Below are 14559 nucleotides of genomic sequence, written 5' to 3'. Positions count from 1 at the left end.
ATAATCCCAGTCAATTCTGGTGTTTCCATTATATCTCAGTTGCCCCAAGTGTGGTCCCACTCATTCCCAGTCGTTTCCAGTAGCTTCCAGCATGATTCTAGTTGCTTACAGCCACTCCCAGTCACCCCCAGTGTGGTCCCAGTCACCCCCACGATGGCTGCAGACACTCCCAGTATAGCCCAGTTGCCCTCAGCACGCTCACAGTCATACCCAGTTACTTCCACTTGCCCCAGGATGCTTCCAGTTCCATCAGTACGATCCCAGTAACTCTCAGTCTATGCCAGTTGCCTCCAGTATGCACCTTGTCACTCCCAGTTACTCCCAGTTCCACCATACTTCCAGCATGGGCTTCACTGGCTCCCAGTTCCACCTGTGTAGTTTTACTCACTCCCAGTATGATCCTGGGCACTGACAGTCACTGCAGGATGGTTCCAGTATGACCCTGGTCACTCCCACTAGGATCCCAGTCACTCCAGTCACTCCCAATAGGATCCAAGTCACTCCCAATTGGATCCCAGTTACCGCCAAGGTGGTCCCAGTTGCTTCCAGTACGATCCAGTTGCTCCCAGCGTGGTTCCAATTGCTCCCATTCACCCCTTCTGTGCTTCCGGTCACTCCCAGTAGATCCCACTTGACTCCAACAGGCTCCCAGTCAACCCCAGTATCATCTCAGTCACTTTCAGTCATGCCCAGTATCATCCCACTATGATTCCAGTCACTCCCAGTACGATACCAGTCTCTCCGAGTAGGATCCAAGTTACCCCCTGCATGATCCCAGTTGCTCCCAGTCACCCCAGTCAAGTTCAACTCCCTCCCAGTCCCTCCCAGGACCATCCCAGGAGGATCCCAGTGACACCCCAGATGGTGGCACTCACACCCAGGATGAACCCAGACATGCCCTGGCACTCCCAGGATAAAGCCATTTGCCCCCAGCAGGCTCCAGTTCCTCCCAGTCACTGACTATGGTTCCAGTTGCTCCCAGGATGATCCCTGGCACTCCCAGTTACTCTCACTATGATCCCAGTCAGTCTCAGTATGATCCCACTCACTCCTGGTCTCTCCCAGTATATCCAGTTGCAGTCAATGTGGTCCCACTCACCCCCAGTTGCTCCCAGTAGCTGCCAGCATAATCCCAGTTTCTCACAGCCACTCCCCAGTCACTCCCAGTGTAGTCCTAGTTGCTCCCAGTTTTTCCACTGTTATCCAGTTGCTCCCAGTTGCCCTGAGCAGAGACCCAGTTGCTTCCAGTATGATCCCTGTCTGATCCCAGTCTGATCCAGTAATATCCCAGTATTATCCCAGTACAATCACAGTTGTCCCCAGCATGGGCCAAGCTGCTCCCAGTTGCCTCCAGCACAGATCCAGTCAATCCAAGTATGATCCCAGTCTTCCCCCACCATGGTCCCAGCCAATCCCAGTTGCACCACTGTAGATCCAGTCACTCCCAGTGTGCTCCCAGTCACCCCCAGGATGGTTGCAGACTCTCCCAGTAGATCCCAGTTGCCCTCAGCATGCTTACAGTCCTACCCAGTTACTTCCACTTGCCCAGGATGCTTCCAGTTCTCACAGTATGATCCCAGTCACTCCCAGTCTATGCCAGTTGCCTCCAGCATGCACCCTGTCACTCCCAGTTACTCCCAGTTCCACCATACTTCCAGCATGGCCCCACTGGCTCCCAGTTCCCCCTGAATACTTCCAGTTATGCCCAATATGATCCCAGTCACTGACAGTCACTCCAGGATGGTTCCAGTGTGGTCCTGGTCACTCCCACTAGGATCCCAGTCACTCCCAATAGGATCCCAGTTGCCCCCAAGGTGGTCCCAGTTGCTCCCAGTATGATCCCATTATGAGTCCAGTCACCCTCAGTACAATCCCAGTAACTTGCAGACACTTCCAGTACGACTCCAGTTTGATCCCAGTCATCCCCAGTATGACCCCAGTCACCCTCACTGTGTCCCCAATTTCTCCTAGCATGGGCCAAGCTCTCCAACTGTGATCCCAGTATGATCCCAGTACTCCCCAGCATGGTCCCCGTTGCTCCCAGTTTCTCCCAGTGTGATCCCAGTTGCTCTAAGTTGTCTCTAGGATTGACCCAGTCTCTCCCTTTAAGATCCCAGTCCGATCCCAGTATGAGCCCAGCAGGGGCCCAGCTGCTCCCAGGATGACCCCAGTTGCCCCCAGCGTGGTTCCAGTTGCTCCCATTCACCCCTGTTATGGTTCCACTCACTCCCAGACACTCCCAGTATATCCCAGTTGCCCCCAACATGCTCCCAGTTGCTCCCAGTATGATCCCTGTTGCCCCAGTTCTGGTCCCGCTGGCTCCAGTCCAGGTCTCGGTGTATCCCAGTGTCCCCCCAGTTCCCCCATCCCGCTCTCACCCCCTTTTCTCTCCCCACAGAGCTCCTGAGCCGCCGGCGGCCGCAGCCCCTCCCCGTGGCCTCGGGCCCAGCCGGGACCCCCCAGTCCAGCCCCGCCCGCACTTTGGGGGGGTCGTGTGTCCCCCCCGGCCCTGCTTTTGTTCACACCCCAGTCGGCTGCTCCCAGTGTTCCCAGTAAAGCTTTCCAGTTCTCTGCAGTCCCTGTTATTGGGGGGCAGTGAGGGGGTTCTGAAAATCCCAGGAAGGGGGGGGGGTTGGGCACTTCCAGACCCACAAAATCCTTTGAACAGGGCTTTTGGGGACATTCAGACCCCAAAAATCTTGGGAACATGGGGGCTCTCCTAGATCCCAGAAGTTACAGGAACATCGTGGTTGGGGCACTCCCTGACCCCAAAATATTGGAAAAGAGGGGCTTGGACACTCCTAGACCATAAAACTCATGGGAATAGGGGGTTGGGGCACTCTCAGACCCTAAAAATCCCCGAGAAAGTTTGCTTGGGCACGTCCAGAGCCCAAAATATTGGAAAAGAGGGGACTGGACAGTCCCAGACCAAGCCCCCAAATGCGGAGAAGCTCCAGGTCCCCAAAAGTCCTGGAAAAGAGGGATTTGGATACAATCAAAAATCCGGAAATTGGGCACCCTCAGCTCCTCATCTGCCTCTTGTTTTGGGCAACTCCGAGCTCAGGGACAACTTTATCCTCTGTTTAAGGTTCACTTAAGCCCCAGGAGTCCTGGATGCCCGTTTTTGGATTGCCCTGAGCTTTGGGAGCCCTGGCTGGGCATTTTTGGTGGGCCCTGAGCTCCCCCCTCCCCCGCACGCCACGGACCCCCCCGAACCCCCCCAGCCCCGGGGCTGCCGCGGGGGCCTCCAACGGCCCTCAGCCAATCCCAAAGCGCCCACGCCGCCCGCGCCCAATCCCAGCGCGCCGCGCTGATGACTCATCAGTCGCCGGGAAGACACCTCGGAAAAAGGGCCCCAACTGCGCCCTCAGCCAAGCCCAGCGCGCCCCAAACCCCCCAAAACGGCGCCGCCCGGCTGGTTTTGGGCTGTCAGCAGCTGTCCGGCGCTGGGCATGGAGCGTGTGCGGGGAGCTGGGGCCGTGCTGGCGGTGCTGGTGGTGCTGGGAGCCCCCCCGGCTGCGGGCGAGGAGCTGTCGGGTGAGCGGGGGGGGCGGGCAGGGGGGTGGGGTGGGAAAGGGGGGGAAAGACGGGAGAAAAGAGGGGGTGGGAGCCCCAGAAGTGAGTGGGAGGGGGGTCGGAAGGCCCAGAGTGAGTGGGAGGGTGATGGGAACCCCAAAGTGAGTGCGGGGGTCTGGGGATTGTGGGGAAGGTGGGAAAGGGGTGGGAGAGGGGGGCAAGGGGGTGTGGGAGAGCAGGCATAGGGGTGCCCTGGGGGTCCCTGGGTGTTTCTTGAGCCCTGGAGCGGTTCCTTGGGGCTCTGGGGGGGTCGAATCGGCAGTGGGGGGGTCCCCAGCCACCCTTGTCCATCCCCGGGGGCTGATGGGGGGGTTCCCCCCCAGCCAAGAGCCGGTGCTGGGGCGTCCGTGGGGCAGAGGGGGTGGGAAAGGGGCGTCCGGGGTGGCCCCCTGAGCTCCCAGCCTGCTTTGGGGGGATGGGGATGATGGGGGGGGGACGGGGCACCCCCTGACCCGTGTCCTGCACACACAGGGATGTTCCAGTGGATGGGAAAGGCCGAGTGTTACTTCATCAACGGCACCGAGCGGGTGAGGTATGTGGACAGGTACATCTACAACCGGGAGCAGTACGCCCACTTCGACAGCGATGTGGGGGTCTATGTGGGGGACACCCCGTATGGAGAATTCTGGGCCAGGCAATGGAACAGCAACCCCGTAATTCTGGAGTATGAACGGGGTGAAGTGGACAGGCTCTGCCGGCACAACTACAAACTTGGTGCTCCTTTCATCGTGGAGAGGAGAGGTGAGCGTGGGGCAGAGCTGGTCCCCTCAGCCCCTGCCCTGGAATGACCCTGGAGCCCTTCAAACCCTCCCTGGGAATCATCCCAGACCCCTCAGCCCTCCCTGTGCCCTTCCCTTGGCCTGTTGCCCCTTCCCAGTTCTTTCCTGTCTCTCCCAGTCCTTCCAATGCCCCCTAGTCTCTCCTAGTCCATTCCACTTTTTCTCACTCCATCCCAGTCCATCCCAGTCTCTCTCAGTGCCCCCCCCCCGCCGTCTCCACCCCGCTGGGGCCACCGAGCTCATGCCCCTCAGCCAATCCCAGCGCGTCTCTCTGATGACGCTCCAGTTGCCAGGCAGACCCAAACCAAAGAATTCCCTCCCCAGGACTCAGCCTCCCAGTCCCCATTGCTTCCTTCCCAGTCCACACCAGTCATTCCCAGTCCTTTGCAGTCATTTCCAGTCATTCCTAGTCCCCGTCACTCCATTCCCAGATCCTCTCACTCCATTCCCAGTCGTTCTCACTTCACTCCCACACCTCCCAACTCTCTCCCCAGTGTCCCTTCAGCCCAGCCCCCTCTCCCCCACTCTATTCTCAGTCCCTCCCACTGCCATCCCAGTCCCTCCCACTCCCATCCCAATACCTACCAATGTCCTACAAGTCCTCTCCCCTCCCTCCCAGTGCCCCCCAGCTCAGCCCAGTGTCTCCCCCGTCCCTCCCAGTGCCCCCCAGCGTGTCCATCTCGCTGGTGCTGTCGAGCTCCCAGCCCGGCCCCGGCCGCCTGCTCTGCTCCGTGATGGATTTCTACCCTGCGCCGGTGCAGGTGAGGTGGTTCCAGGATGGGCAGGAGCTGCCGGAGCACGTGGTGGCCACCGACGTGGTCACCAACGGGGACTGGACCTACCAGGTGCTGGTGCTGCTGGAAATCCCCCCCCGGCGCGGGGTCACCTACAGCTGCCAGGTGGAGCACGTCAGCCTGGAGCACCCCCTCAGCCGGCACTGGGGTACGGCCCGGCCCCCCCAGCACCGGGGGCACACTGGGGGCGACTGGGAGGGAGTTTGGTGGGTGCTGGGGGTGCTGCGACAGGGCTTGGAGGGTCCTCAAGGGGCCGGGAGGGGCTGGGTGGGATCCCTGGCGGGGCTGGGAAGGGACTGGCAGGAGGTTGGAGGGACCCCCGGGTGGGCTGGGGGAGAGCGGGCTGGGCTCTGTGGGGTGCCGGGGGGTGCGTGGGAGGAGGTTTTGGGGGTGCTGACCCCCCCAGTTCCCCCCAGAGATGCCACCGGACACCGTCCGCAGCAAGATCCTGGTGGGGGTCGGGGGCTCCGTCTTGGGCTTGGTCTTCCTGGCGCTGGGGCTCGGCTTCTACCTGTGGGAGAAGGTAAAGGGGGGGTCCCCGGCGGTTTTGTCCCCCCCCTTGCCCACAGCCTTTGTGCCCGCCCTGCCCCCCACCCTACTCTCACCCCCTTTTCTCTCCCCACAGAGCTCCTGAGCCGCCAGCGGCCGCAGCCCCTCCCCGTGGCCTCGGGCCCAGCCGGGACCCTCCAATCCAGCCCCGCCCGCACTCTGGGGGTGTCAGAGACTGGAACAGTTAATGATTTATGCATTCTAAGAGACTTCTGCAGGCTTTTGACTTTCTGATGGGTAACTGGGCCCATCCCCCTCCTCCAGGGCAGAAGATGTCAAGCCCCCAAAAGGCAGGAAGAGCCGAGTTTACCACGCCCTCCACATGAACTCCGCGCCAAAAAGGGGGACACCACCCTATGAAAACAACTCCCCGCCTTGGGGGAGGTGCAAAGGATATGGATATTGACTGGTGACTTTGGGGGGTTGGGGGGGATTTTTCCTTCTTCTCCCCTCCCCACCTGCGGATCCAGACCATTGCTTTTTACATGGCTGGATCCAGTGGGCGGTGACTATTTACATTTTTACCACTCTCATCTTTTCTTTTTCCTTGCTCTCCCTTACTCTTACCCTGTCTTTCTCTCCCCTATGCATTTTTCTCCTCCTCCGAAAGGGTCGCCTTGTTATATGACAGCCCCCAAAATGCTGGCATACCTGTTGGTACAGAATTGTTAAAATAAACCTTGTCAATATGTTTTCAGACACCGATTATTCAGTGTCGTTTCACTTTAATTCACCCCAAGGGAATTATTGATAAAACCTGAGTTACCCCCCCGCCTTTTTCCTGGGGCGGGTTGTAAAAGTCACTGTTGTCCCTGTGATGTCACTGCTGTGACTGTGATGTCACCGATGTCCCTGTGATTTCATTGCCGTCTCTGTGATGTCACCACTGTCCCTTTGATGTCACTGCTGTCTTTGTAATGTCACTGCTATGTCTGTGATGTCACTGCTGTCCCTGTGATGTCACTGCTGTGCCTGTGATGTAACTGCTGTACCGTTGATGTCATGGATGTCCCTTTGATGTCACCACTGTCTCTGTGATGTCACTGCTGTCTCTGTGATGTCACCGATGTCTATGTGATGTCACCATTGTCTCTGTGACATCACTGTTGTCCCTGTGACATCAGTGTTGTCCCTGTGACGTCACTGCTGTCTTTGTGATGTCACCACTGTCTCCATGATGTCATTGATGTCTCTGTGATGTCACTGTTGTCTCTGTGACATCACTGCTGTCCCTGTGATGTCACTGTTGTCTTTATGATGTCACCGATGTCCTTGTGATGTCACCAAAGTCTCTGTGATGTCACCGATGTCTCTGTGATGTCACCATTGTCTTTGTGATGTCACCGCTGTCCCTGTGATGTCACTGTTGTCTCTGTGATGTCACTGCTTTTATTGTGATGTCACTGTTGTCTCTGTGATGTCACAGATGTCTTTGTGATGTCACTGCTGTCTCTGTGATGTCATTACTATCTCTGTGATGTCATCGCTGTAGCTGTGATGTCACTACTGTTCCTGTGATGTCACTGCTGTCTCTGTGACATCACCGTTGTCTTTGTGATGTTGCTGATGTCTCTGTGATGTCACTGCTGTGCCTGTGATGTCACTGCTATGACTGTGATGTCACCACTGTCCCTGTGATGTCACCCATGTCTCTGTGATCTCATTGCTGTCCCTGTGATGTCACCAATGTCTCTGTGATGTCACCGATGTCCCTGTGATGTCACCACTGTGTCTGTGATGTCACTTCTGTTTCTGTGATGTCACCACTGCCTCTGTGATTTCACTGCTGTCCCTTTGATGTCACCGATGTACCTGTGATGTCACTGCTGTCCCTGTGATGTCACCAAGGTCCCTTTGATGTCACCGCTGTCCCTGTGATGTCATCCCTGTCCCTGTGATGTCACCGCTGTCTCTGTGATGTCACTGCTGTCCCTGTGATGTCACCGGTGTCATTGTGATGTCACCACTGTAATTGTGATGTCACCACTGTTTTTGTGATGTCACCGTTGTCTTTGTGATGTCACCACTGTCTCTGTGATGTCACATTTGTCTTTGTGATGTCACTGCTGTTATTGTGATGTCACTGCTGTCCCTGTGATGTCACTATTGTCCCTGTGATGTCACTGCTGTCGTTGTGATGTCACTACTGTGTCTGTGATGTCACTGATGTCTCTGTGATGTCACTGCTGTCTTTGTGATGTCACCTCTGTCTCTGTGATGTCACCAATATCTCTGATGTCACCGCTGTCTTTGTGAGGTCACCACTGTCTCTGTGATGTCACTAATGTCCCTGTGATGTCACTGCTGTGTCTGTGATTTCACTGCTGTCCCTGAGATGTCACTGCTGTCCCTGTGATATCACTGTTGTCTCTGTTATGTCACCAATGTCTTTGTGATGTCACTGCTGTGACTGTCATGTCACCGATGTCTCTGTGATGTCACTGATGTCTCTGTGATGTCACCCATGTCCCTATGATGTCACTGCTGTCCCTGTGATGTCACTGCTGTTTCTGTGATGTCACCGATGTCCCTGTGATGTCACGGCTGTGTCTGTGATGTCACTGCTGTCCCTGTGATGTCACTGCTGTCTTTGTGATGTCACTGGTGTCTCTGTGATGTCATTGATGTCCCTGTGATGTCACTGCTGTGCCTGTGATGTCACTGCTGCCATTGTTTTGTCACTGCTGTCCCTTTGATGTCACTGTCATCTCTGTGATGTCACCGATGTCCTTGTGATGTCACTGCTTTCTCTGTGATGTCACCAATGTCTCTGTGATGTCACCACTGTACCTGTGATGTCACTGCTCTGCCTGTGATGTCAGCGGTGTCTCTTCAACCAGACTGCAACCACCACTTTTCAGTCAGACTGTGACCACCACTGTCAACCAGACTGCAGATCACCACTCTCGACCCAACTGCAACCACCACTCTTGGCCAGACTGCACCACCACTCTCACCAACAGGTATTTTTTCCCCTCTCCCTTTACTTTGGGCCCAGGGGGCCCAACAAACACCACTCTGTTCATGCCCCAGGGTGCTGGGTTATACATTTGGGTTTTGTGGGCTAAAACCAACAGTTTGTCTGTATAATTGTACTTATTGTGTTATTTTATTAAATTGTTATTCTGACTTATAATCTCTCTTTTGGGTTGAGTTCATTTTCCCTCCTGGTTTACCTTTAAACCAGCACAATCAGACTGCTGAAATTACCGGGGTATTACTCTGCTCCCCATTGCTGGCAAAATTCTGGCAAGAATACTCTTGAACAGATTAATACCCACTATAGCAGAAGGAATTCTCCCTGAAAGCCAATGTGGTTTCAGAGCCAACAGGAGCCCCACAGACATGGATTTGTTCTCAAACAACTGCAAGAGAAGTGCAGGGAACAGAACAAAGGTCTCTATGGAACCTTTGTTGATCTCACCAAGGCTTTCGATACTGTGAGCAGAAAAGGTCTGTGGCAGATTTTGGAACGTTTAGGTTGTCCGCCCAAGTTCCTTAAAATGATCATCTCACTCCATGAGGATCAGCATGGCCAAGTCAGATATGGCAATGCACTTTCTGAGCCCTTTCTAATAACCAGTGGTGTGAAACAAGGCTGTGTTCTCGCACCAACCCTATTCACAATCTTTTTCTGCAGGATGCTCCAAAGGGCCACGGCAGACCTCGATGATCAGGACGGGATCTACATTCGATACCGTACTGATGGAAGCCTTTTCAACCTAAGGCGACTGAAGGCCCACACCAAGACCTTAAACCATCTTGTCCAGGAGCTGCTTTATGCTGATGACGCCGCCCTCGTCGCTCACACAGAAGCAGCTCTGCAGCGTTTAACATCCTGCTTTGCTGAGGCTGCTAAACTCTTTGGGCTGGAAGTCAGCTTAAAGAAGACAGAAGTTCTCTATCCACCTGCTCCTCAGGAAGTCTTCCATCATTCCCATATCACCATTGGCCAATCAGAGCTCAAATCACTCCAGTAGTTTAATTACCTGGGCAGCCTCATCTCCTCGGATGGTGAGATTGACGGAGAGATGGACAACAGGTTAGCAAAGGCAGAGAGAGCTTTTGGAAAACTCCATAAAAGAGTTTGGCGAAATAAACACTTGAAGAAAAGCACAAAGATCAGTGTTTACAGAGCCATTGTACTGTCTACTCTCTTATATGGATCCGAATCATGGGTCATCTACAGCCACCACCTGCGACTCCTGGAACGCTTCCATCAACGCTGCCTCCGTACAATCCTAAACATCCACTGGTCAGATGATGTGACCAATCCATCTGTTCTAGAACAGGCAGCAGTCACAAGTATTGAGGCCATGTTGCTGAGAACACAGCTGTGCTGGGCAGGGCACGTCTCCAGGATGAAGGACCAACCACCCCCTCCCTAAGATCGTGCTCTGTGGTGAACTTGCCACCGGCTGCCACAAGAGAGGAGCCCCGAAGAGGAGATACAAGGACTGCCTGAAAGAACATCTCAGCCTTGGCCACATTGATCTTCATCACTGGTCTACTCTGGCCTCCAGTCGGGAGGTCTGGAGACACCCCATCTCTAACGCTGCTGCTTCCTTTGAGAACGCAGCAGGATCACCATCGAGGAGAAAAGACAACGCAGAAAGAACCGTGTCCTGTCGATCCCATCCAAGGAGTCTTTCTGCTCTGCCTTTTGCAACTGGACGTGTTGTCATAGTTTGAGATAGTCCCATAATCCAATTCCCTAGCTCCAATCCCCCCTCCCACATCTCAACTTAATGTGAGATGGGTTTTTTTCCAGACAAAACACACCAGACTCAAAGTGGGGGAAAGGGAATATATTACAATGACTGTACAAATAAATATAACATCACATTATACACATGATCACAACTATCTCTACCATGACATATAGTATTTACAATGATCAGATCTCTTCTCCCCTCCAAATAAAAGTCCAGGAGGGAAAGAAGGACAGATCCCTTCCAGTCCTTAAGCAGCAGCATCTTCTGAGGCAGCAGGTTCTCCTCATCTCATGCATGCAGCAGCTGTGGCTGGCTTTCTGACAGCACTCACATGGGAGGTATCCAAACTCTCCCTCGGCCCCCTTGACACAGGCAAAGGGGTCTTCCGTGGGCTTCGTAACCCCAGACAAGGTCGTATCACCACGTCATATCACGAAGACACAGGGGGGGCTTTGTGACGGTCTGGTATCTCTTGCAGGGCCTCTGTGCCCTGTCTCTCAGGCTGCCACCGTGGCAGCAGTGCAAGGGGGGAGCCAAGGTCAACTCCCCCCACATTCCATCTGGCCATCCCGGTCCAGCTCCGGGACGCCCTGAGCTTCTCAGCTCCTCTCTCTCTCCGGTGCTGCATGTCCAAAACTACTCTCCAAAATAGGAGTCTATGTCCCTCTTCTCCAAGAGGGTCTCCAAGGGAGTTTTGGGGAATCTGGTACAGTCTTACCCCAAACTCTGTGTCTCAGCTGCTGGCTCTCTTTCTCCTCCCTTTCCAGGAGTCTTCTCTGTGGTGCTGCATGTTGTTTCTGCTGCTCCTCTGGTTCAGGTCCTTATCTCTGGCTCTCTGCCACCGTTTCTCTGGTCAGCGTCGGCTGCTGCTCTGCGTCCATGGAGAAAACATCTCCCGGCATAACTACAGGCACCTAGCCCAGCTTTATGCTGTTCCAGGTCCCTGCAGCCCCCCAACCAAGGGCTGGGAGGCCCCAGAGGGCCCAAGGGGCTTAGAGCCCCTTCCTCGTGGCTCTACAACATGGCCACCTCTCCAACAACAACCCAAAACTACAACTCATCTCTTCCGGTCTGGTTGTGATATGTTTACATTTCTGCAGGAGCGCCCATTGGGCAGAACTTCAAAATTTCCAAGGGTTTCCACCCCTTGGGGTCTACCACTTCTCTTAGCCTCTGGGGGAAAACAAAGTCCAAACCACTACACTACCACAATTGTATGAAATTAAAGGGTTACCCAAAGATATACAACTAGAGATTCAACAGTGTAATAGTTATGAGGAGTATATCCAATTACTGAATTCGCTGTATTATTTTTCATTAAGAGGTTTTGGTATAGAGTATTGCTTTGCATGCAAAGAACCAGGTTGCTTGGCCTTGATTGCTTTTAGATGTAAGACTTGTGGAAGCAATTGGTGGCTTGGGCAAATTAATTTGTTTGGTATTTGGTGCAGAAAGTGTTCTTTTACATTATCATTACAGTCATACACACGTGAATTAGAGCAAACAACAGGTTTACCAATAGCTGAAGCATTACAATTATTTGAAGCTGAAGAACAAGGAATATTAGCTGGTTTGCGCTGGGACACTAATTATATTATAAAAAGACTGAGTATAATCAAAGGTACAAAAATAATAGCAAGCAGGTGTAAGAAGAACACACCTTTGACAACAATATACCCCGGTGGTCCCTTTGAAGGCGATCCACAACAATATCTAGATTATTGTGTAGAGGCACATGGTCAAAGATGATGATTTCTTTATGGTTTTGGATTTTGAAAATAATTCTGATAACACAAGGACATCCCAGTATCCCTGTTGGGCCCAGAGAAAACATTTGGGTAACATTTGCCAACCAAACAGGTCAATTGGACTTCTGTCTAAGTTTAGCCTCAGCGTCAGATCCTTTTCAAACGTGTCTGATTGGCATTACTTACCTTGATACAAATGATTTTGCAGGATGGGTTAGCTCTAATCATAACAAAACCGAGGTGGAATTAGCCTGCAATGTAACAAAAGAATGCACAAACGGCACCAAAGGCATGGCATCTCTTTTGTTAGTGACTAGTCTAAACAGGACCATGACAGATAGCCCCAGTGAGTTACAATTATTTGGAGCTGTGTATGGAAATGACTCTTGCTTTAGACTCAATATGAATAAGGAAAAGACCTTTCCACAATGGCAACAAACAATTGGGAATGTATCCACCACGAACATAACAGCACAGAACCCTCCATACGAGAATGTAACCTGGTGCCAAGGCTATGTCAAAAATGTGTCAGTCAGTGTGACAAAGCCAAAATATTTACCACCTGGTTATTTCTTAATTTGTGGTAATAGAGCATGGTCTGGCATTCCTAAATACCCCATTGGTGGACCATGTTACTTGGGAAAATTGACTATGTTTACACCCACTATGAGACAAATAACACAGTTGAAAAGGAGAAATATTTGAAACAAACGAGACACTGAATTTGATAAGTATTGTAAATCAGTAGAAAACCAACCCATTAAATTTTGGTCACCTACGGCAAACTTCTTTGCATCCCTGTTTGCCCCCGTTGGAGCAAAAAACAGTCTAGTTCTTGTCCAAAGAACAGCTTGTTGGGCAAGGAATCAAATGAATAGAACCTCAAAAATTCTAGGAGAATTGGCTCATGACTTTGATGAAATAAGACATGCTGTTTTGCAGAACAGAGCAGCTATAGATTTTCTATTGCTGGCTCAGGGGCATGGATGTGAGGAATTTGAAGGCATGTGTTGTATGAATCTTTCTGATCACTCTCAGTCCATCTACCAAAACCTAAAAGAAATGCAAGGTCATTTGGATGACTCTAAAATCCAAAAGGATCCTATTAGAGAATGGTTAGCAAAGTTAGGTTTAGGACCATGGCTTGCTGAGATCACTAAACAAGCTATTTCACTTTTGCTGATATTGTTGGCTGCTTTATGCATCGTTCCTTGTATTTTTAAGTGTATACAGAACATGCTAACGAAGGCAATGAATGATGTATTTTTAACACTGTCTAAAGAAAACGGGGGAAGTGTGGAAAGTATTGCTGAAACATGGTTAATAGAAAGAGGACATGAGAGAGATGCTATAGCTCTGGTCCCACGGTAAGAGAAAACTATCAGAAGGTCACTGTGTTTGAGAAACTGGGTACGTGACAGAAGAATAGTGTATAGCGGATGGGAAAGCAGAGCAAATAGCAAACAAGTAACCATAAGAAGGTTAAAGAAACAGCATTTGCGCAAATATAACTTAGGTAATTAGGAGCCAATGATGAGATTAGCTTTTGTAATATGTATGAAGCTAATTTGTAACCTTTATAAGCACAGAGCACGCAGCAATAAAGTTGGATAAGTTATTGATCAATTCTGTGGTCTAAAAGTGTCTTTATCCCGTCGTCTACAACATGGGAGTACCTAAACCCCCTTTTTCAAGGATTTCTGGGGTCTGAGAGAGCCCAAACCCCCCTGTTCTTGGGGTTATTGTGAGGTTGACATTGCCTAAACCCCAAGTTCCCAGATTTTTCGGGCTCTGAATGTTTCCAAGCCCCCTATTCCTGGGTTTTTGGGGGTCTAACCTGTCCCAAACCCCCCTGTTCGTAGGATTTTGTGGGTCTGATTGTGCCCAACCCCCCCAGTTCCTGAGATTCTGATGGAATCTGGGTGTGTCCAAGACCCTCTTTTCCAATATTTTTGGGTCTGGGGGTGCCCCAACCCCCCTGTCCCTGGGATTTTTAGGGTCTAGGAGACCCCATACCCCCGTGTTCCCAAGATTTTTAAGGTCTGAATGTTTCCAAACCCCCCCTGTTCCCAGGATTTTCAGAGCCCCCCCACTTCTCCCCAACAACCAGGACTGCAGAGCACTAAGAAGCTTTACTGGGAACACTGGGAACAGCTGGGTGGGGTGAGAACAAAAGCAGGGAAGGGGGGGACAGGCGACCCCCCCAAATGAGCGCAGGGTTTGGGGGGTCCCGGGTGGGCCCGAGGCCACGGGGAGGGGCTGCAGCCGCCAGCGGCTCAGGAGCTCTGTGGGGAGAGAAAAGGGGGTGAGAGCAAAGGGGCTGGGGGGCAGGGGGGGCACAGAGGCTGTGGGAGAGCAAGGGGGGGGGACACGACCCCCATTTGGGGACCCCCCTTTA

General features: G+C 52.5%; 2 protein-coding genes across 2 annotated transcripts in view; one reads left to right on the top strand and one right to left on the bottom strand.

The window, feature by feature from the left end:
* LOC135404761 (uncharacterized) overlaps window positions 1-14559 on the bottom strand; it is a 257462-nt gene that overhangs the window by 122298 nt on the left and 120605 nt on the right. The window lies entirely within an intron of this gene.
* Window positions 4026-5783, top strand: LOC135405943 (class II histocompatibility antigen, B-L beta chain-like). Its single transcript, XM_064640456.1, has 3 exons — window positions 4026-4317; window positions 5016-5350; window positions 5775-5783. The coding sequence occupies exons 1-3, from the start codon at window positions 4050-4052 to the stop codon at window positions 5781-5783; spliced, it is 612 nt and encodes a 203-aa protein (XP_064496526.1). The 5' UTR covers window positions 4026-4049.

Source organism: Pseudopipra pipra, chromosome W, assembly GCF_036250125.1.
Source record: "Pseudopipra pipra isolate bDixPip1 chromosome W, bDixPip1.hap1, whole genome shotgun sequence".
Classification (NCBI taxonomy): Eukaryota; Metazoa; Chordata; class Aves; order Passeriformes; family Pipridae; genus Pseudopipra; species Pseudopipra pipra.
Note: the sequence above shows the minus strand (reverse complement) of the source record. Positions and strands in the feature narration are given on the sequence as shown.